General features: G+C 41.2%; 1 protein-coding gene across 5 annotated transcripts in view; it reads right to left on the reverse strand.

Moving 5' to 3' along the window:
* The window catches only part of crtc3 (CREB regulated transcription coactivator 3), a 36,333-nt gene extending 15,808 nt beyond the window's left edge, over window positions 1-20,525 (reverse strand). For all 5 annotated transcript variants that reach the window (XM_088641210.1, XM_088641209.1, XM_088641207.1 and 2 more), the window contains exons 1-4: window positions 19,080-20,525; window positions 12,598-12,708; window positions 10,144-10,272; window positions 5,414-5,475 (exon numbers count right to left, since the gene is read on the reverse strand). In XM_088641210.1, coding sequence (XP_088497336.1) covers window positions 5,414-5,475; window positions 10,144-10,272; window positions 12,598-12,708; window positions 19,080-19,211 — 434 coding nt within the window. In that variant the 5' untranslated portion in view covers window positions 19,212-20,525. The remainder of the gene's footprint in view (window positions 1-5,413; window positions 5,476-10,143; window positions 10,273-12,597; window positions 12,709-19,079) is intronic.
* Between the last annotated feature and the right edge of the window lie 550 nt (window positions 20,526-21,075).

Raw genomic sequence — 21,075 nt, forward strand, 5'->3', positions numbered from 1 at the left:
TGGGTGCTTCACAAACTTGAGCTTCAAGGGAAAGTTACAAAAAAAAACCTACATCAAATATCAATTATACTTTGCCAGAAGGCATGCAGAAGATTCTATGGTCTGATGAGACCAAAATTGACCTTTATGGCCAAAATGTTAAGCATTATGCTTGGTAAAAACGTAACAACAAACATCATTCTTTGAACACCAACACTATTGTGAAGCATGGTGATGGCAGTATTGTGCTACGGGTATGATTGGCTGTATGATGGCCTGGAAGACTTGTGAAGATTGAAGGAAAAAGCCCAGACCTAAATCCAATCCAGAATCTGCGGCAGGAGTTGAAAATTGCTGTTTACCAACTTTGCTACCAAATATTGACTCAAAGGGCATAAATACTTCTACAATTAGTTATTTTCCATTTTATAATTTATTTAGGAGGATTTGTAGAATTTTGTTTTCACTTTGACACTTTATAGAATGTTTTCCATCAATCGAAAACTCCCAGTTAAATTCTGATTCCATATTGAAAATATAAAATGTAAAAAAGTCCGGGGGGGGGATACTTTTCATAGCTACTGTGAATGTCCTATATAAGTCACTGGCGAAAATGTTTTACACACATATAGATTTAAATAAGAAACACTTACATTCATGTGCTTCAGTTCCATGCAGAAAAGGGATGTGAAATGTTTATCACTAATTTTTTAATGAGCTTACCATCCTCACCACATATTAATGAGTTTTATTGGAAAGAGAGGCAACCTCTAGTAATTTCTGAGCAGGTCCTATGAAAGAGGTATACTTGGTATTCCTCATGGCTCATTTCCATAAGGCGCGAGTCCCTTGCTGATCAGTAGGCAGCAGTTCACAAGCTCCCTCCTTCAGGGGTTAAATCCTCAGCAGGGCTGGGCCGAGAGAGGGCTCAGTCTGGGAAGAGCTGGTCGAGGCAGTGGGAGAGCGTGGGACAGGCAGAGCAGCAGTGACCTGCACTGCTGACCCGGCCCAGCTGTGCGGAGCGGAACTCCGCGGGGACAGACTGCCGTCTCTGACCGAGCCCGCTGTACCCAGACTCAGGCCGGTCCTGCTCCTCTCCGGGGACTGCCACTGCCCCGCCCAGAAAATATGCTTTCCCTTTTCTGCCTCTCCTCTGGGAGACGGTGCTCTTTGGAAAAAGAAAAGGCCCTCACTAGGCCTCTCCATCCTATCCCTTCCTTTCCCTCTCTTGCATCGTCTTCAATTTAACAGACTTTATCCTTGAGTGCAACAGAACCTTGCAATGTCATTTGTAGATGACATTATGCCTGATTCTGTCTCATGTCCGAGTCTGAAGAGGTTTGCTACTATTGAACTTACACAGAAAAAACAGAGAATTTCATCATAAAACTGCCTAACTGGATAACTGCGCATTACAACATCAAAACATTTTAATGCAGTCACTAAAAACTGTAAGATGGGTATCAGCCAGTGATCTAGGACTCAAAGCTTCCATTATGAAATTATCCGTTTATAAAGGGAGTCAAAATTCAAATCCTAAATTCAAGTCCTTTTATTAAAAAAAATGATGAAAATGACCATATAGTCTCTGCTACGACTTTAAGTATAAGATGGAAGAAGCTGACTCAAATTTAGATTGTACACAATGCATATGCAGGGCCGTATTTGCTGGGGATGGGTGTTTGTGTTGTGCACAGATGGGCTGCAAGATGCAGATGGTGTGTTGAGAAGTCTGGGAGATTCAGAAACAGAAACTGAAATACAGTAGATGGGTTTCATTATTCAGCCTGATGCAATGCCATGTGTCAGGAATCTCCAGTTAGTTATGCTGGCCTGTTTTAACCTATGGCAAGACTTAGGATATACTAGTGTTTCTGCTTTCTGACATGCCTGTCATAGCTACTGCTCACTGTACCAGCCACCTGACTTTTCACTCTCCTAGGAGAAGGGTTTAAATTACTCTATTCAGAGCTAGCAGGTGTGTAACCCAGCTCCAGTTTCAATTAATGCCTGCGGTGTTACCAGTACTTAAAGGAAAAATGAAAAAGCAATCACACCACGATTCACTGTGGTGCTATTATGAAAACACAGCTTGAGAGCTTTTTGAGCACTTTGATCATTTGGAGTAAAACTTAACTTGCAGTGTCTTACAACATATTGTGAACTCCTAAGTGGAAACAGTCTTGGGGAGGTTTGTACAAATTCGATTATTGAATAATTTACTTTTTGAATGTACAAGATGTCTGGAACTATTTAACTAATGTAGTAAACAAGAATAGCATTTCATCATGACACATCTATATATACTGCACTGCTTTACAGGCTGAGTATCCACTTTTTGACAGAGGATTACAGCACAATAAAAATCCACCTGAGAAATCTGCCACACATTAGGAAACCAAGGTGAAGTTGCACTCTCCCAGCTGCAGAAACCAGCTGTGTTGTCTGAGGCTCTGGTCACGTAAGGGTTAACAGGCTTAATGGATCCTCTCCAATGTGGCCTGCAGTAATGCGCCACAGATGTTGTGTTAGCTGTAAACATTTCCCGCTCCCCTCTCCCAGGGGGCTTCCAGCAGTATCTGTCTCCCAATCCCTTCAAATTCAGCCTCGTAACAGCCGAAAATCCTCCGAAACCTCTGCAGCCCGTGCTCTGCCCAGCCAGACTGTCGTGAAATCCAGACCTGAGTACGTTCTCCTCTTCCCCACACTGTCCAGAATCTGTCCTCTTCCTCACTGTATCTCCTCCACCCAACACAGTCCAGACTGCTACTGCTGAATCACATGGCTAACACAGGTAAAACCTGGATAAAGGAGTCTGCTTAGCAAATAAATAAGGATGATCTGTTCAACCTCAAGTGAAAATAAGAATAAGAGTTTCAAATTGGGGACAATATAATTCATGACTAGCACTATGCCTGATTTGTTTTTACACAGAAATCATGACCATAAATTCTGTTGGTCACAGTCTTGGGAAACAAGTCACTTCCTGATTTATTAACTTTATTTGTGCTTAAGTGAACACTACAGTGCCTTTTGACGACCAAAATCAGGCTGAAATTCCCTCGGACACTTTTTAAGTATTCAACAGAAAGGTAATGATGAGTCTCTTGGCTTCTGTGCAACATGCTTTCCTTCATATTCAAAGATTTCAAAAGGCTGTGGCCCTCTACACACACACACATTTCATCATGACCTCTCACACTGGCTATTCCCAGTTTTGGCAACCCTGAGAGGCAGCTGCTGAAAGTACTGAAAGCCAACCCAGAGCATCCAGCCTGCACAAAATGAAGGGGTAACCTGGGGTAACAGGAGGAGAAAGGCTGCCTTTGGAGAGCTGCTGTGGTTAGTAGTACATATGCTTTGGAAAAAGAACAGACAAGCAGCTACAGCGATCTGTGCTAAAAACGGCAGGTTAGAATCAGAGAGAAATATTGCTGGTTAGTACTGGGATCTCACCAGGACTGGAAACACTTGAAGAAAATTGATAATCAAAACATCAACAAATAAAAACAATTTTTAACCCCTTACTTGGGGTAGGTCTTAAAAAAACACAGCTCCCATTTCACAAAGCACAACCTACACGCACATTTCCTCAATGATATGTTATTTTACACGGCCTCAGTGTTTGGCAAGTGTTTGAAGCACCTACAGCAGTTATTCTTGCTAAAATTGTCTTTGACAAAGAAGCGTATGTTCACGACAACCTGATGCATTTGGAACTGGACTAAACATAATCATTAGGTTTGGCAACAGGGCTCCTTGATGGAAAATGCCATTTGTTACTCAACAGCATTGAAGCATTAAAAAGGGGAAATCGTGTTGTGGAATTTTATTTAAAGGTGCCTAGTTCTTTATGTCTTAATACCCTTCAGTCCAGTTGTGGGTGTATGATGACCCACCAATTAGCACAGGAACGCAAATGTTTACAACACAAATGACTACTGTTCCTACATTCTATAAATCATTCACCCTCAATATGAATTACAATATTTATCATTACACTGCATTCATAGTATTAGTGCACACATTCCCTTTGGCACATTGCAGTTCTCTGAGAACTCAGAAGAGCACTGTGCGTGGGTGCAGACCAGTAATGTCGTTCTTCTTGGTTAACATACCCTGATGTTTTCAAATACACATATTTTACAAGTGGTAAATAATAAAGTCCTTTACTGAACTTTGAAAATTCCAAATGTACCTTTACAAAGGGCTTTGCAAGACTGGCAGTAAAAAGATACCCTTTCAACTTAATCTTTTAAAAAAATCTAAAATGGACATGCACAGTGTCTAGCAGAATAAAAAAAAAACAGGAAGAATCAGCTAAACTCTCCATATAGAAAGTAGACCACTACAATAATGACCCCATTTAATGCATAGATAGTATCATTTCTACTTCTTAAGACATATGTTAATATTGATTTATCTACCAGTGGACATCAGACCTGTGTGAAGGTGGAACAATGGAGCAGGGGCGTGGACCCATTTTGCTTTACTAGCTGTATTGTACACAGTAGGGAACTGATGCTCCCTCAATATAACAGTGCAATGAGAAGCCAGGCTTCATTGTGTCCCTCCCTATGCTGAAAAGAGCCACACTAGATAGAACTTTTTATTACAGGCCATAATTCACTTACTCATAAAAACAGGAAAAATAAAACCAGTCCAACCAGCCTGCTTCGAGAAAGAAAGCTTATAGCCAATTGAACTGAACTGCAGAGAGATGTGGTTTGCATGTTGTTGTTTTTTTAATATAGCTAATTGCTATTCCATTTGGTGCAGCGCAGAGTGAAGAGAGAGTATTAGGTATTCCCCAGAGACGACACACAAGCACGACCAACAGATTCCTTCAATGTGTCATCTGACCTTTAGCCAAAATGCTAATCTGTTAGAAATACCTCTGTAGGTGTAGCTCTCCCCAGGCAAAAATACCAGCCTGGCTAGTAGCTCACTGAATGCTGGGGGCACACAATGCTGATGAAACCGAAGTGCAGTATAATTAAGATAAGCTTATTTTGGAAGAAAAAAATCCTTTTGCTTTTCATTAATAAACAGTATAATGTATATAATTATATCAAAAATTATTTGTAATGCACTGCTTCAGAGGACATTGAAGGAATACAGTAAAAAAATGCTTGATATTTGAAAGATATATACAGTATTTAATATATGGTGTGGCAGGACAAAAATTATTTACCAATCTAATCAATCTGTACTTTTTTTGTTTCCCTATTCTCAGTATTGGCTAAAGGTCTGAGTCCTAGCCAGGGTCTGCTCCAACCAATCTGTCTGGGGTTTATCATTGATGGGTCTGAACAAACCGTCACACCCAGCTCTATGTAGACGTGGCTCGGATTCTACAATATGTACCCATGCTTTTCCCAAGGCTTATGGACTGAACCCAGGTTTGGATAGTCAGTGAAAATGCAGCACTCACCTTCTCCAGCTGTTATCAGGGGGTGGAGACAGGTACACCGATCCGTATGGAGAGCTCTCAACGTTTCACAGTCAAGGAAAACTTATCTCAAAAAACTAAACTCACACGAGGACATTCAAACCTTCAAGTACTTATTAAATCAAAAACCACAATAACATTAAAACAACTTAAGCACTGTTTTACCTGTACAGCACCATAGACTGATAGCAAAGCGACACAACACAGCCAAGTGCCAAGAGATCTAGTAAGAGACAAGGGACTGGGAAGGCATTGTTCTAGAAGCTAGAACCCAGAGGCCACTGTGGTGTAATTGTAGAGCTGAGAGACTGAGAGGCATTAAAGTCCATTTATTAAAACTGAAGGGCAGGGAGACAATATAATACAACTGCTTAGGATGACAGCCTGGAGAGGCAGCGAGCTCAAGAGATTTGCGTTAAAGGTCTGGGGGAAGTGTGGACCAGTGGTTAAATAAACTTTAAACTGATTTAAAAGAAACAGATAAATAGGCACAATTAAAACTAAAGAAAAACAAACAAAAAAACCCACTGTACTAAAGACAAAACATATGACTTTCAATAAAGTCCTGGAACAGCCAGACTTGAACAATAATACAGGCTTGATCAAAGGTCAGTGAAACAATGGCAACACTATCGACCCCTTGCAACTGTCAGTGTGTAGTTCCTTGCATTGTCCAAGAGAGAAGCACTTCAGACAAAGAGCAGGAAAAAAAGTCCTGGCACTTTCACCATCAAACATCTGCTCCATCTTGGAAGACGCAGTCATTTCTTTAAAGCAATGAGGAACTTGCCAGTAACAAAGTCCCTTGTTCATCAAGAGATGGAAAACACAATGAGATAAGCACTGCCTACATTAACTGTCTAAACCCTCAAAAAGTCAGATTAGTATTTGAATTACCAAATACAGTGAGCAGATGCAGAAATTTAAATAACTTGAAAACATCTGAAAACATCACATAAAACAATTACAGAGAATTGCATAGATATTTAAATATTTGATAACAGATCAAATATCTAAATATACTGCCAACAGGCCCACAAAACGTGTCAAGACACATACACACAGGATGCTTATGTACTAATCAAAGAGAGATGCTGACACACGTTTTCGTTATTCTTATACCCAAAGCCGGAAGACATGGATTAAGAGAGAGATTTCCTCAGTTTTAATTAGCCTTTAGTTGTTGTAGCCATGGGAAGAGCCAGTAAGCAACAGGTATTATATGACCACAAAGCCACTTGCACTCATCTTACTGAGGGGATCCCTCTATGGTTCAATGCACCTTTTTAACAAATCAGAAGATTGTTTGGTGGCTTGTAGAAATCCACTTCAGCAGATACATGGATTAATGGGGAAATACTAGCTTCTATGGAAAATCTCTAGATAACTTGATTTTTTTAAAACACAAAATCTGGAGATCAATCAGTGAAACAGATGCACTAAATCAAAGACACAGCTGGTAATACATAGTACTCTGCTCATTTATCCCACCTAATGTAAATGCAGTTAAACTGATTTGTTGAAAACTGGACTTGGCTGTAGGAGACATCTGGTGCTTAAAGGAGAAAATAAAATCAGATATAATAAAATGCTAGCCTCAAATTCAATGAAAAATGAATGCAAAAATCCTAACCACAGCACTGTGGACAGTGCATTAGTATTTGTACGTTATTTCACTGCTCACTAAATGTGAATAAGCTGTTCACCATTATGCACAGACAGCTGCAACAAATTCAATAAACAATAAAGAACTTGAAAAGTCTAGATACACACAATACTTTTACGTCAAAAATAATAACACTCTTTTATTTTATTATGTGCAGATTTAACCAGAAGGTTTAACCATTCATGTAAGCAAATGCTGGCAATATTTTTAAACCATCTAAGCTTCACACTTAGGACCCTATGGGATGGTGTTCATGCCAGAGCAGTCAGAGCTGACTGCTAGCAGAACTGTTTACTTTCTTAAGCACATTCCTCGATGATCCTCAGAATCTAGGATTAATTCTTGGAAAGCTGACGGAGAAATGGAACGGCATCCCCCTGAAATCACAGTGGGCCAGGGAAAGAAAAGGAAAAGGAGGAGGAGGAGGAGTTATAGGCTGGCATCACAAGAGTGGAAGAAATCAATTCAGTTTCCTTTCTTTCAGCTTTGAACTCCATCTGACCTTTCCATATTCAGAACGGCTCCTGAAATAAAACAGTTAACTACACAAAAGACACAATCCAAGAGCACTGTGCGTTGGGCACGTATTTAGTCTGGTCGCCTCTAATTGTTCCCAAATATACTGAACCTGAAGGCAATACCTGAGTGTCCAAAGATTAAAATGCAGCTAAACTAAATCTTGAATAAGGACTATAGTGTCTAACTGCAAATTAAAGCAGTGGGAGAAGGACACTGCAAACAGGCAATAACAATTCTCTGAGGTAGGAGGAGATGGGAGTGGTTATTCCTGCATTTCTGGCTCGGGCTGCCGGGAGTCAGAGGGTCATGAGCGTCTTTCCCTGTAAGTGAATCAAGGCAGTAGCTTTTCACGGAGCAGAATTACTCAAATCCAAGGAGTGTGACGTCAGGCAGTGAAGTGCTTACATAACACTGCTGCCTCCAAACAGCATCACGCACTTGCACATCTGTGAACCTACAGGGATTAACCCCAATGGGACCCAGCTGTTTGAACTCTCATCGCTGTGCATGAATCAAAGCTTTCTTTGAGGATTCATATCTCCTCCTCAGCCTCTGACAGTTTCTATAGAAACCCTAGAGCGGCAGTGTGCAGCCCTAGAGACATACAAAAAGACATAAAGACATAAAAAACATATGTGGTTTCCACCACTCAGTTGTTGCCTTGCAAGGGGGTCAGATCCCCTCTATGATCATGCGAAGACACATGGGAAAGAACTGTAGGACCTGATTTCTAGCAGTCCTCTTTTATGAAATAGCTTGCAAATTTATCTCTGCAAATCTCATGGTTTAGCAAAATGTGGCATTTCTGTTTCCTGACAAAGTTGCTGGGCCAGGGACTGTGCTGACTCTAATGGGATCACCCCCAGCAACACCCAGAAACAGAGGCTGGGTTTGCCTTAATGTTCCCCAACATGGGATAAAGATACACTCCTTCCATTTCTGCAGACAGAGCTTCAGTACGTTTTGTACAATACCTCTAGATGGCTTTGCTGTACACCTAAGAGCCCTTTTGATGGTGTGGTCAAAATGTGCTAGGGAACAACAGATTCGGAGTAAAAAGTCCATGTGACTTTTCAAAAAAAAACACCAGCGATTCAGACCTTCCTTTAAGATCATCAGCTTTAAACGCAAAACAATGCTGCTGCTATTATAACGGTTTAGTACTGAACCAACTTGGAAGACTGTACAATTTTTCCTGCTGAAGCCAAACTCCCTTGGTGAAATGGTAAAAACTGTTTAGATTAATGTGCTTTGAACAAATTCCTTGATACTTTGTAAATCTACCCATAATAAATCTTAATGACACACTCATGCCAGGTCCTGTAGTTTCTCAAAATACGTCACCCACCATCTCCCAAAGTAACTCAGGCCATGAATGATATTTAATACCTGAAAGCGGTGCTCTGAAAGGCCATTGAAGGCAAAAAGCAGGCAGTGTGCTCATAGAGAGGAGGCAGACAGAGGAAAGCAGAAAAAAAGAGAAGGAGAGAGAGAGGAGAAGAAAGGCAAAGTGAGGAGTACGAAACAGAAGGTGGGATTGGCTGTGACCGCCCTCCCGTCATGAGCCCATTCCCTTGGAAGGTGAAACCAGATCCAAACACAAAACCCCTTCTGTCTCCTCGGGCCTGGTAATCCCTGGAGATCACAACACAAACAAACCAGTCAGCCAGCCTCCAGGTAACCTCCCTGCCTTTCACACTTTGGGACTCACGGGCCTTAACGTACGCAAACACACCACAGATATTAGATACCCTGCGCAAAAACACATCTGATCTACAACCGTCCTCAATGGCCCCCTTCACACCCCCACAATTGTGCCGTGGAATTGCCTTGGCTATACACTGACCAGCTCCAGAGCCCCAGGCCTGTACACACAGATGCACCCACATGTACAGAGTTCACATGCTAATCCTCATACACCCTGCATAAATAACACTCTAAACATCTTCTTCCCATCACCCCAAAGGCACCACACTGCAGGAAGGACTGCTGTATTACATTATGCATTCCTTGTTTTGATATCTTGCAGTTAAACTGCTATTAATCTCTTCCTGGTATGACCAATACATTTGGTATAGATCTCTGTTACACCAAATTCTCAGGGTGTCCTTCATGACCCCATTTATACAATAACAGTCACACATCCTCACACACTTTATCTGCACATTAACAGTCCACTTGACAGCCAAGGGGAAGTATTCAGGCAGCTCTCTGAAGGTCAGAGCTGGGATCAGTTGCCTCTGGTGATCAGCTCTGTGCGCCCTCAGGAGCCTATCTACACCTCTGTGGCAAGGAGTCTCGATTATTATTATTGGCAACTGACAGGAAATTGGCATTGATGGGAAAGCTGAAAGAAGGGAGAGCAGTTTTGTCTCTGTTCTTGCTGCTGCACTATAACACACAAAACACTTCTCTTGCTTGAGTACCGATGATGAAACCCCGTTTGAAGACAAAGCTTTGGTCGCCCTGGGACCGACCACTAGCGCTCTAACCCTGGTGGGCAGTGGGCGGGCTGGGGAAAGGATATCTGCCGTCCATGCTTGTCAGCTAGTCTCCGGTGAGGGGAGTTGAGGCGGCTGCGCTCTCTGTGGACCCTCTCCACCAGGCCGTGGTGTCGGGTCCCTCGCACGCTGTCCAGACCGGAGGGGAAGCCGCCCTGCGGGGAGACGTGTACAGCACAGACTGCGTTCACTCGCATTTCCGAAACGCACAAACCTCCACACAACCCTTCAGGGATAAAGTTTGTGTCCAATTCAAAAGGTGAAAAAAAAAAAAGTGTCCCAGTCCCAACAGAAATATTTGGGTGTTTCCAGTCTGCTTTCCAAAATTTCCAAGAACACATGGAAATGTGTTGCCTGTTGTGTGATCTGTGGATGGATTTTCCATAAGTGAAGGTGGAAAAGTGAACCTTTTTTCTGTTTCTGTGCTGTTAAGGAATTTGGAACTTAATGCAATATGCACTTAGCATTTAAACAAATAATTGTGGATTGTGAGGCTGAGCTCCTATTCCTTAATTGTCTCTCTCATATTCACCTAAACTCTGTACACAGACCTTACATCCTTCTTATGTAGTCACATGCCATAAGATAAATTAATAATGTAAATTAACAATGGGCTGACAGGCTATTTAAGAATATGCAACCAAGTTTAGAATGACAAAGTAAGATCACTTTAAAATACTAACATTAAACTAAAGACAACATTATCTGGGGTCCTGGCTTTGGCATCTTGATTCTCCATGCTTCAGACTAACATAGAATGAAGCCAGTTCTTTGTTCACCTCATATACACTGTAACTTCATTTTCAAACTTGATTAGAATACTGTACTTTCTATATAAAATGTGCAGCTTGTCTGCCCTACCTGTAATGTATCCTTCCTTACCTTTGCATACTGAAACGAGCTGGTGCTAGCTCACAAAAAATGAAGACTAAAATCATAACGCCACAATTAGTAAAAATGTCAGGTACCATTTTGAGCTAATGGCGCTCTTTTTGTCCCTATTACAAATGAGAGTCTACTAGCCAGTAACTGAATCCTTCTGACCAGGAATTCAGACTGTCAGTTCATTAGACTATAGTCCTTCCAGGTTTCTGTACCAAAACTGAACTTAGTTTGCCCCTGTATAACATATTATTACTCACAATTACTAAGGAATGTTGGCTCCCAGGTGAAAACTTCTTGACTCAGCAGTAAATTACAAAAATACTGTTACTTCTTTGGCATCACTAGTGCTTTTTGTGAATTCAGCTTTACTAGTGAGGTGCACATGTTCTGCGCTATATCATAATGTTGTCTGACATACTTCAATGGAGTTGAAGTCAAGCCACAAACTGTCTGGCCTGTCTTTCGGAATGGCACAGACTTATCAACTGCTGGACTGATGACAAGACTCAATAATTAATTTGTTACTAGGGAATGTCCCTCCTCAGTACATTCAGCATTATGAATTAATTGACAGAATCAATTAATCCTGGAAACAAAAGGAATTCTTATATTTTCTTGGGCCATCTGGCTTTTCCAAGAAAAGGATTTTCAGTGCCTTAGGTTGACAGGGGATTTAGAACAATCTTGAGAGAAAAATCATTTGGACATTCGCTGAGCACTCAATTTTCAAACTCGAGGAAAAATAAGCAAAATGGGAAATGGGCCACCTTCTACAATTACAATAGCAATAATATTCCACAGCGATATGAAAAGAAGACAAAGAGCAAGATAAAAATGAGTTCACTACTTTACAATAATCATCCAAAAGAGACAGCTTGGCACATTTCTTCCAAAGGACACAAGTTAAATACCATAGTGATGCAGCACTGGAATCTACTTGCACCCACTCCAATTCCAGAAGCAGGCTTTAAATCCAGTGTATTGTGTATATTGTATTATGTATTTGCCTTAGTAAGTGTATCTGCACTTTGCACTATGTGTATCCTGTCTACAATGTCAGTGTCCTGTCTGTATTTGCACCGTGGACCAGGAGGAACAATATTTTGCTCCACTGTATACTTGTACATGGCTGGAATGACAAATAAAACGTGAACTTGATCTTGAACTTTACCAGGAGTCTCATTAGTCAGGTCTTTTATCCCTGGCTGCTCCTGCTCTTCAGGCAAAGCTTTTGAACTCTAATTCACAGAACCAACAGCAGCTTCTTCCTACATAGTTAAACAGATCATAGCAGGGATGTGACACACTTAAACTTGTAATCCTCGATTGATTCCGAATTATAGGTCCTCGTTTTCAAGATGTTTTAATTACATACAGTCGGGCACCGAGTACAATTTCACCTGATCCTAAAAACACTGCTCAGCTTACGCAGAACCGAGACCTATTATCGCAGAGACAAGTAAGGCTCTAATGAGCCTACCCTTTGGCTACACAGTCATATCATTTGTGATTACTGTGAGTGTGGTGGAGGGGGAGACAGGTCAAGGATTAGAGTAGAGATGGGTTTCAACAGCAGTGCCGCAAGGGCTGCTCACCTGGAAGTCAGCATTGACATTGCCGATCTGGTTGACGTTGGGCAGGGAGCCGCCGTAGTACTGCACCCGGCTCTGTGACAAGCGCAGCTGCTGGATCTTCTGGAACTGCACCTTTCCCAAGGAAAACAGAGTTGTCAGGACCTGGGACACAATCTGAGCAGCTGGAGGGCAGGAACAGGTAAGGCACTGTAGACAGATGAAAGCCAAGACAGCACCACCCACACTGTATTTCATAGCCTGGCTGTCTTCTAAATATTTTTTAATTATTTCATTGATTTCCAGCATCAGGGTCAACTAAGAAATTAAGGTTGCTTTGTCTTTGTAGTGGTAGTGGGCTTGTGGCTGAAGATTTTACTGTGCCTTTTTACATCAGTGGTGAAGGATTCATAAAATCATTTTTAGAGACTCCTTTATAACACATAACTCCAGTTTTGAGATAGACACAAAGCAGCACTTGAAACGGCTCTAGTACTTGTCATTTAGAGCAAAAGAAGTTTCTTCTGTTTTACTATAGCCTGAGAAGCTACGGGATAAATAAGCGCTGTTTTTCTTCTTCCTGAATGTAAGGTAAACAGTCTCAATTATCAATTCTGATCAGGGATAGGCAAATTCTGGAGTCAATTCTTCTTCATACTAACCAAAGGGCAGAATTTGAATCTCAAAGACCGACCTCATTCTATTTTCTCAATGTGTTTATTCACACTGCGGCCCAGCAACCTAACCAGCCGAGGTGCTGAACACACTGAACACACTGTGGCCCGGAAACCTAACCAGCTGAGCTGCTGAACACACTGCCGCCTAGCACCCTAACCAGCTGAGCTGCTGAACACATTGAACACACTGTGGCCTGGCACCCTAACCAGCCAAGCTGCTGAACACACTGAACACACTGCTGCCCAGCAACCTAACCAGCCGAGCTGCTGAACACACTGTGGCCCAGAAGCTTAACCAGCCGAGCTGCTGAACACACTGCCGCCCGGCACCCTAACCAGCCGAGCTGGTTAACACACTGAACACACTGCCACCCGCCACCCTAACCAGCCAAGCTGCTGAACACACTGCTGCCCGGAACCCTAACCAGCCGAGCTGCTGAACACACTGAACACACTGCAGCCCGGCAATCTAACCAGCCGAGCTGCTGAACATGCTGAACACACTGCAGCCTGGCACTCTAACCAGCCAAGCTGCTGAATATTTTAATTTACACTTTATTTCACAGAACACCAAAATATACAATACAAAACAACAAATTCAAAGAATGGAGGTTTACACATTAAAAAAAGGAAAATGGCTGTAGTCAGGTTTATAATATGTGAAAAGGCAACTGACCATGAAAAGGACTATTTTTAATGTCTCTTTCAAGCTTTCCTGTCTCTCTCAAGCCCAATATGAAAGTTGTCATAACTATGCTTTATGAGAACCTTCCTGCTGGAACTACTCTGCTCCACTTCTTCCACAACAAAAACTACGACTTTCTTCTTCCAAACACAGGCCTCTATGTTACCTGATACAGCACTGAACTATTAAGCTATTCAGTCACTCTTATTTATAATAACCTCCGCCCTTTTACAGTGGACTTCTCAAAGAATCCAGCACCCTATTGCAGTGATATCCAAACCTGCTGCTCCTGAATCACATCACAGCCTTTTATTTTTAGTATACTGTGCTCACAGGTTTCACAGGTCCTTACACTCCTAGATTAAATATCGCAGATTTTAGGCTCAGCTCCAGAGTAGCAATAAGAGGATTTCCCTTAATGTCGATCCCCTTGTCTAATATCTGTCCCATGAATTTCTTACCAGCCTTGCTAATCATGTCTAGTAACCAAACAATGATTCTGCAAGACACAGGACCGGGACCTGAATGGACTGGTGAGGTAACCTGCAATACAACACACATGCGAGCTAGTGAAACTACTAATCCACCCCCCACCTGCTGAAATATTTACGTCCTTCAAAAACACAGGGCAAGTCCCCTCTGACTGGAGTGGTGTTTTAAACTGGCACAGGCAATAAGACATCTGGGACACCACTATGACGACATGGCAGGCCTGGCTAGGGATAGCTGCCTTGGCATTCCCAAGGGCAAGAGAGGAAAAACTGGCTAAGACTGGCTCATCTCACTGATCCTTGCCTTGCTGGCTTATTACAACTGCCACAAATGAGCACACAAGTAACTTACCCAGAAAATTCAGAAGGCGTCGTTCTTTACACAGAAACAGCACAAGAAGTTACAGCAGATGAGATCATCGTGTGCTCAACTGATCTGGTTTACTGCATGTTTAAACTGGGATCTGAACACCAAACAGAAAAACCATGAATGTTACTGCTTTCTATCAAATATTGTTTTAGCTACAGATGGCAAACTAAAACATACCTAACATCTGCAGATCTTGTTGTCTGAGAGAGCAGACAGGGTTTTAGTCTGGGCTCCTACCCAAAAGGTGAGAGCAGCCCCCCAGGGAGGCACAGCACTGAGGGACCAGTGGTATACCGGGAGGCTTCAAGATTTTCTGCTCTCAAACACCTGACCCCCATGAAGAAGCCCGCAAGCTTTGCACCTTCACAGGAGACCACACAAAGAAGCTCTCTCTCCAATCCTGCACCCATTCACTCAACCCGTTATGACAGCAGCCTCATTTCTATAAGGAACTAAGCCTCGAGCATCTGTACCATAAAGAAAAGCCTTTCTCAGTTGACCCAAGTACAGCAACTTGTTTCATTCTAAGCAGCTACTTTTCAAACACTTTGCAAAACCTTTTTCCAGCCCTAAATTCCTTTCAAGATTTCTTCAAGTGCTTTGCTTGAGCATCTTAAAACAGACATAATCCCAAATTCTGACACATTTGCCTAGTATCTGAAATCTTTTTGCTAAACAGCAGAACTTTTAAGCTGTTTTTCATTAAGGCTGCTTCAAACCTAGTGGAACTTTTTTCACAGCATCCGAGCTGCTACTGTATATTTACTAGGCTTTATTTACTGCTATATCATACGTTGAAACAGTAGAGTCTAAATTCATAGCATCCTTAATTGTATCCTGGGCAAAAAGTATAAATACATACTTCACTTTCTCACTACTTCTGTTGGAAGGAGGTCACTGACAGTTCACACCTTAAGAGACATGTGGAGTGATTGGAGTCAGTTCAGCTCCAAAACCACAAGTCTTTTTTTATTGAGCACTGTGGAAAAGCCCTTACAAAAGCACCCATTGTGACTCCATGGCATGAACACGTTATGAATGAGAATCTTGTATATTTTCATGGTTGTTCCAATTTTAAACATTTTAATCTCTCCGTTCTGATGTTACGTGAAAACAAAAGATGATTGAAAGTGTTATTTTTAAAAGGTAACAAACACTTTCAAATGTCTTTTCCCAGAAAAGTTATCTCCTTTATTGAAGTGTTGAACTTGCTCAGTTTAAACTGAGGCACCATACCACACAGACACTTTTCCAAAAGGTGTTATGTATCTCCTACAGAACAAACAAACTACAAATTACCTGTTTCACTATAACACATTTGAGTATTGATGCTTACAGAATAAAAACCTTGCTGTGGCTTTCATTGGTGCAGTATATACTGCTGAATCCCTATGACCTCTTTACCCAAAAATGTATTGCTATGTAAGTGCAGTGTTATTTTAAGGTAGAAAAATTGTCAGGAGAAAAGCCAGTTACCAGCCTTACAAGCAAATTCCATGGCCTGACAGACTGCTCAGGGTAATAGAACTCAATACCTGCCCTCCTTGACTCAGGATGTCAAATGCATCCAAAAATGAAGGAGGTCCTCATATGAATTGATCAACCCAGGGAGTGACATCAAAGGAATCACAGCCTCAGCTGCGGGACAGGTGTGGGACTTAACATCAGGATATTGATAATATCCATGTTTTTAGGACCAAAAGCAAAGAAAATGCCAATACATTAAAAAAAAACAACTACAGACCTAAAAACAGAGAAGAGCTGATTCCACTCGTTGTAAAGAAAGGCCACCGACCATTCCCTTCAGGGCAGCAAAAGTTTTATACCTTTGGACTTTTGTCTTCAATGTTTAACATGCTGTAAAAAACAAAGATGGGCTCCCAAAGTTCTGGCTGTTGTTCAGGTATCAGTTTTTAAGAGACAAAACGAAGCTGCACACAGTGATCACATAAATGGTTTTGTTAAATCCTGCTGAAATCTGACTGGACCTAAATCAGAAAGCCATTCCTGGGAAGGACTGCAGCAGCCTGAACCTATCCCTGACACACCTGGATGGGATATCACGCAAATTCACAGGCACATGAGGATAATTTAGAGCAGGGGTCTCAGATGTCACTCCTGGAGGGCTTAATGTCTTCTGGTTATTGTTCCAACCGCGTTCTCAGTTCCAACTGTTGTTGTGGTCTAATTATTTCATTAGTGGCTTAAAGGTAACATTTCGAACCAGTCTCTGAGGTGATTAATAGGAAATGAATGACTTGGATAAGCAACTGTAAAAGATGGCTAGGAAAATCCTATATATGTCTAGTTTAGAAAACAATTGGGTTAAATGTTTGACTACTCTAATTAAACAATAAAGACACTTTGAGACACTGTAAGAAATGAATCACAATATACAGTAGTATAATAAGTTCCACATGTATGTTCTCTCAAGACCCAGTTTTTAAATATAAATGTCAAACCATACACTAAAAACTGTATTTTTGGAGTACTGTGTAAGCTATTATTGATTATTTTTCCTGACTGCAAAGCCCTTCAAAACAAGTTGAACTCAGGTCTATGTCATGGGCTTTACAGCCACATTGAAATTAATTCATATTTGCATAACAAACTTTTAGCTGGAGGAGGAAAGGAGCATTTTTTAGACATAGTGCTGTGTGATTTTGTTATCTTCAGTGAACTAATTTCTGCCTGGTAGTTTTCTCGCTGGTGAATATTTAAGGCTAGGAAGTTTGTATAGTTCACAGAAATCTTAGTACAACCTAAAACATTCTGGGCTACAAATTCATTGTAGGTTCTGGGAGTGGTAAAACAGAGCGCAGTGGAGGGAAAGGGTAAATGGGACATTCAGGCCCAGGAAAAAAACATCAGTTGCTCAAAAATGCTGGAGACACTACTAAATGATGACTAAAATCAGGACAGTCCCAGTAGCATTAAGATAGAGAATACCTCCATCAATGCACAAGAGATTCTGTTCCCTGGTTATATCCAAAAACGCAGAGCACAATTGAAAATGCAGATTAAAGACCTCTTTTGATGTCATCCATTTATGAAGAACCTAGTCAGGCGTGAACATCGTTTCTCATTCTCCACAAGCATCTTTTCACACGTTGGTCATCAATGTGCCCCCTACTACCACAGCCCTATATTACTGAAGTAGTAAAATCAGCCTACCCTGAGAACAGTGCAAGTTCACAATAAGACTGTGACGCACTGCACAGCAGTGGCAACATAAAAAAATGACCACTGTAGAACAAAAAAAGGCTACACATTCTGCTTAAGATAAATTGAAATATTCAAAATATTATCCTTTTATTTTTTCTCCTTTATCTCTTTTCATTTAACCTAACCCTTGTGAAACTACTGTAGAACACATGAATAATCAAGACAAGTTCTCATGGCTACACTGCTTGGAAGTTGGCAAACATCACTGCTTTCTATTAAATGTAAACTTGAAGATTGGACTTGCAATCCTAAACCTTATTAATCTCACAGGCCACATCTTAATTGACAGTGTCATTTCCTGAGAGCTTCCTTGCAGAAACACTGCGGAGGCCAAGCTGTCATATTCATTAAATATAACGTGTCAGTCACTGACAGAAAAAGAGTTGGCCAAGACGCATGCTGTACACTGGCAGGTCGTGTGCTCATTAAACTGGGTAAAACAACTGAGTTTCACTGCTTACAGTTGAAATAGTGAATGCAGAAACAAACCTGTAAAATATGCTTGAACAAACTGATCGCCAGGTATCTTCAGCACCGAAATCAGATGTTATTTTAAAGCCTACTTCATGTAAACCCGAACTACCATTCAAATCAAAATTTCCTTAGTATCCACTGACTAAATTTTTGCTTCTATTCAAAGCATAAGCACGTATAGATACCATTCAACGCAACATTGTACGTAGGTGTCAGGTTTTCCTTGGGAAAATCATCTTGTTTCAAAGCCAAACAGTTCTTGTCATGCTTTCACGACTCCCCAAGTCCCCAGGCGCTGCTGTTCACACGAACTCAGACCTGTGGATTTGACAGGTGCCGTACTCGCCCTCCCACACCGCCCCCCGCCTCAGTAATGGGGTTCATATTCTCCCCCCTTCCTGCCTGTTTCTTTCCGTCTCAGGTGGGCAGGGCTGAAGGAAAGTTAACACTATTTACTCCTCTTCCTCTATCAGAACAGTTCCAATTTCCTTTCTTTTCTCCATTGAGGAGCAGATATATAAACACACTATAAAGTGTCATTCGTTAATTCGGTATTATAAGATTACAGATGCGGATCTGCTTACCCTGGAGAGAGTGAGGTCTGTCATAAGCTGTTCGAAGGCCCGAGTCTCCTCGGCCTGTTTCTGGTTGTGCAGCGCAATCTTTTCGCTGAATTTCCGCGGGTTAGAGCCACCCGAGCCCGGGGATCCGGACATGGTGTGGGCCGCACAGTTCCACAAGTTAAACTCAGTTGTTTTTTTAAAAAAAAATAGATAATAGACTTTAAGAAAAAAAAAATCACAGCAGGTGTCACAAGTCCTTATTTCAATCCATCTTCCCTGTTCGTAAACTCCGTATCCGAAATGATGACAACAGTATAATAGTTTGCAAACAAAAGTGTAGCTAGATATGCATTCAGAAGCTATTCTGTACAGTTTAGGGAATATTTAGCGCCAGTCCTAAATTTTCTCAGCATTATGTACTGTCAAAATTTGTTTTGAAAGCTGACAAGTCAGAAATGTCTTAAAACTGAAAATGCCAAGCATCTAAACTTTTTATTTAGCCAAGCTTTTTAGAAAATAAAATTTCTTCTTTAAAAAAAATCTCAGAAACTTTTGAACAATGGGAGTTAACGCGATGGAAAGGTAAAAAAATGCAATGAACTTTTTAAATTGTATTTAGGAAGTATTTTAGATTGCTCGTAACGCTAAAAACGCTATGAAATAATTTGTATTTTGCGTATATACATTTATACGGTCATAAATGTCACTAAAGCGGCATTTATAAGAACTTTAAAAAAAGTGCTTACGGCGAAAGTAAGCATCTCGTTACAAAATCACAATAACCTAACACCGAATCCACTGTTACAGAATCCTTTCCATCCTCTGTACTATAAAGACTCCATATTACAGCAACCGCGGCCACAAATCAATATCAAATGCTGGAAAGTACATATAATGTCCAGAAAATAATCTTCAATTAGTTTAAAAAACAAGGCTGTAAAATTTCATATATTTGGTCCAACAATATTGCGACTGTATGTCCGTATACTGTAACGTACGCCTGAATTTACAATGCCACTGAGCGAAGACTCTGAAATTTCAACAAGTGTCCCAAGATTTTCCACAAGCAAAAAAAGAACCACAGCACGGTGATAAAAAAGAAGAAAAAGGTCGTTATCTCCGTTGACAAAAAACGGCGAGTAGACCTGTGTACAACGAATGATCTCCAAACAAATCCCACGCTGGTTTGATTAAGGGAAAAAAAGTCTTTCTTTAATGTTTTACAATAAAATGCACGCTATTCGCTGTCTTGTCAGATCTGTAGGGGGTATGCAGACTCCTTTTCAACAGCTCTTGCTGCGCCTTCATCACTTCTTGTTCTTCAATAATACCGGATTTCAGGCATTGACCCCTCTCCGCTCGCCTATTTAGTTTTGCAAACCCCCCTCACCCCTAAAAGGATCCCGAGTAACAACATGAAAAACACCACTCGGTCTCCAACTGCGAAGCGACTTTCCAGTCGCTAGTGTCCGCAAGAGGGAGACAGTGAGCACTTAAAGAGGTAACAGCCCCTTTCTTTAACGCTCATCCCGAAGTTACCGCGGCACAGACAATAAGATGCAAAATTACTGTATATTTAACCCCTTGAATTCTGAAGGGAGCAAAGTGAGACTTCACCCAGTTCATAAATATTAGTTTCAAACGATGATGCAGAAAAAGTAACGTGCAGGTATTGCACACGCTTTTATGTTAATCTGTAATCCACTTTATATACTGTATATAGAAAAAAATGTTTAGGATTATTACCAAATGAAAGAGACGGAATTAGTTTAAATTATTTTGTTTACTGTACTTTTCATAAAGAAGTATTGCAGACATGGAAATCATTTTTCTTGTATTGGGGCAGAGAGGTGGCACTGTGGCCAACTGCTCCAGGGGCGTTGTACTGTATAAATGGCCGGCCCTGCGCACTAACCCTGAGCTTCTCTCTCCCCATCTGTGTGCCTATGTGTCTCATGGAGAGCAAGCTGGGATATGTGAAAAGACAAATTCCTATTGCAAGAAATTGTATTTGGCA

Source organism: Lepisosteus platostomus, chromosome 7, assembly GCF_059453375.1.
Source record: "Lepisosteus platostomus isolate fLepPlt1 chromosome 7, fLepPlt1.hap1, whole genome shotgun sequence".
In the NCBI taxonomy this organism is placed as follows: Eukaryota; Metazoa; Chordata; class Actinopteri; order Semionotiformes; family Lepisosteidae; genus Lepisosteus; species Lepisosteus platostomus.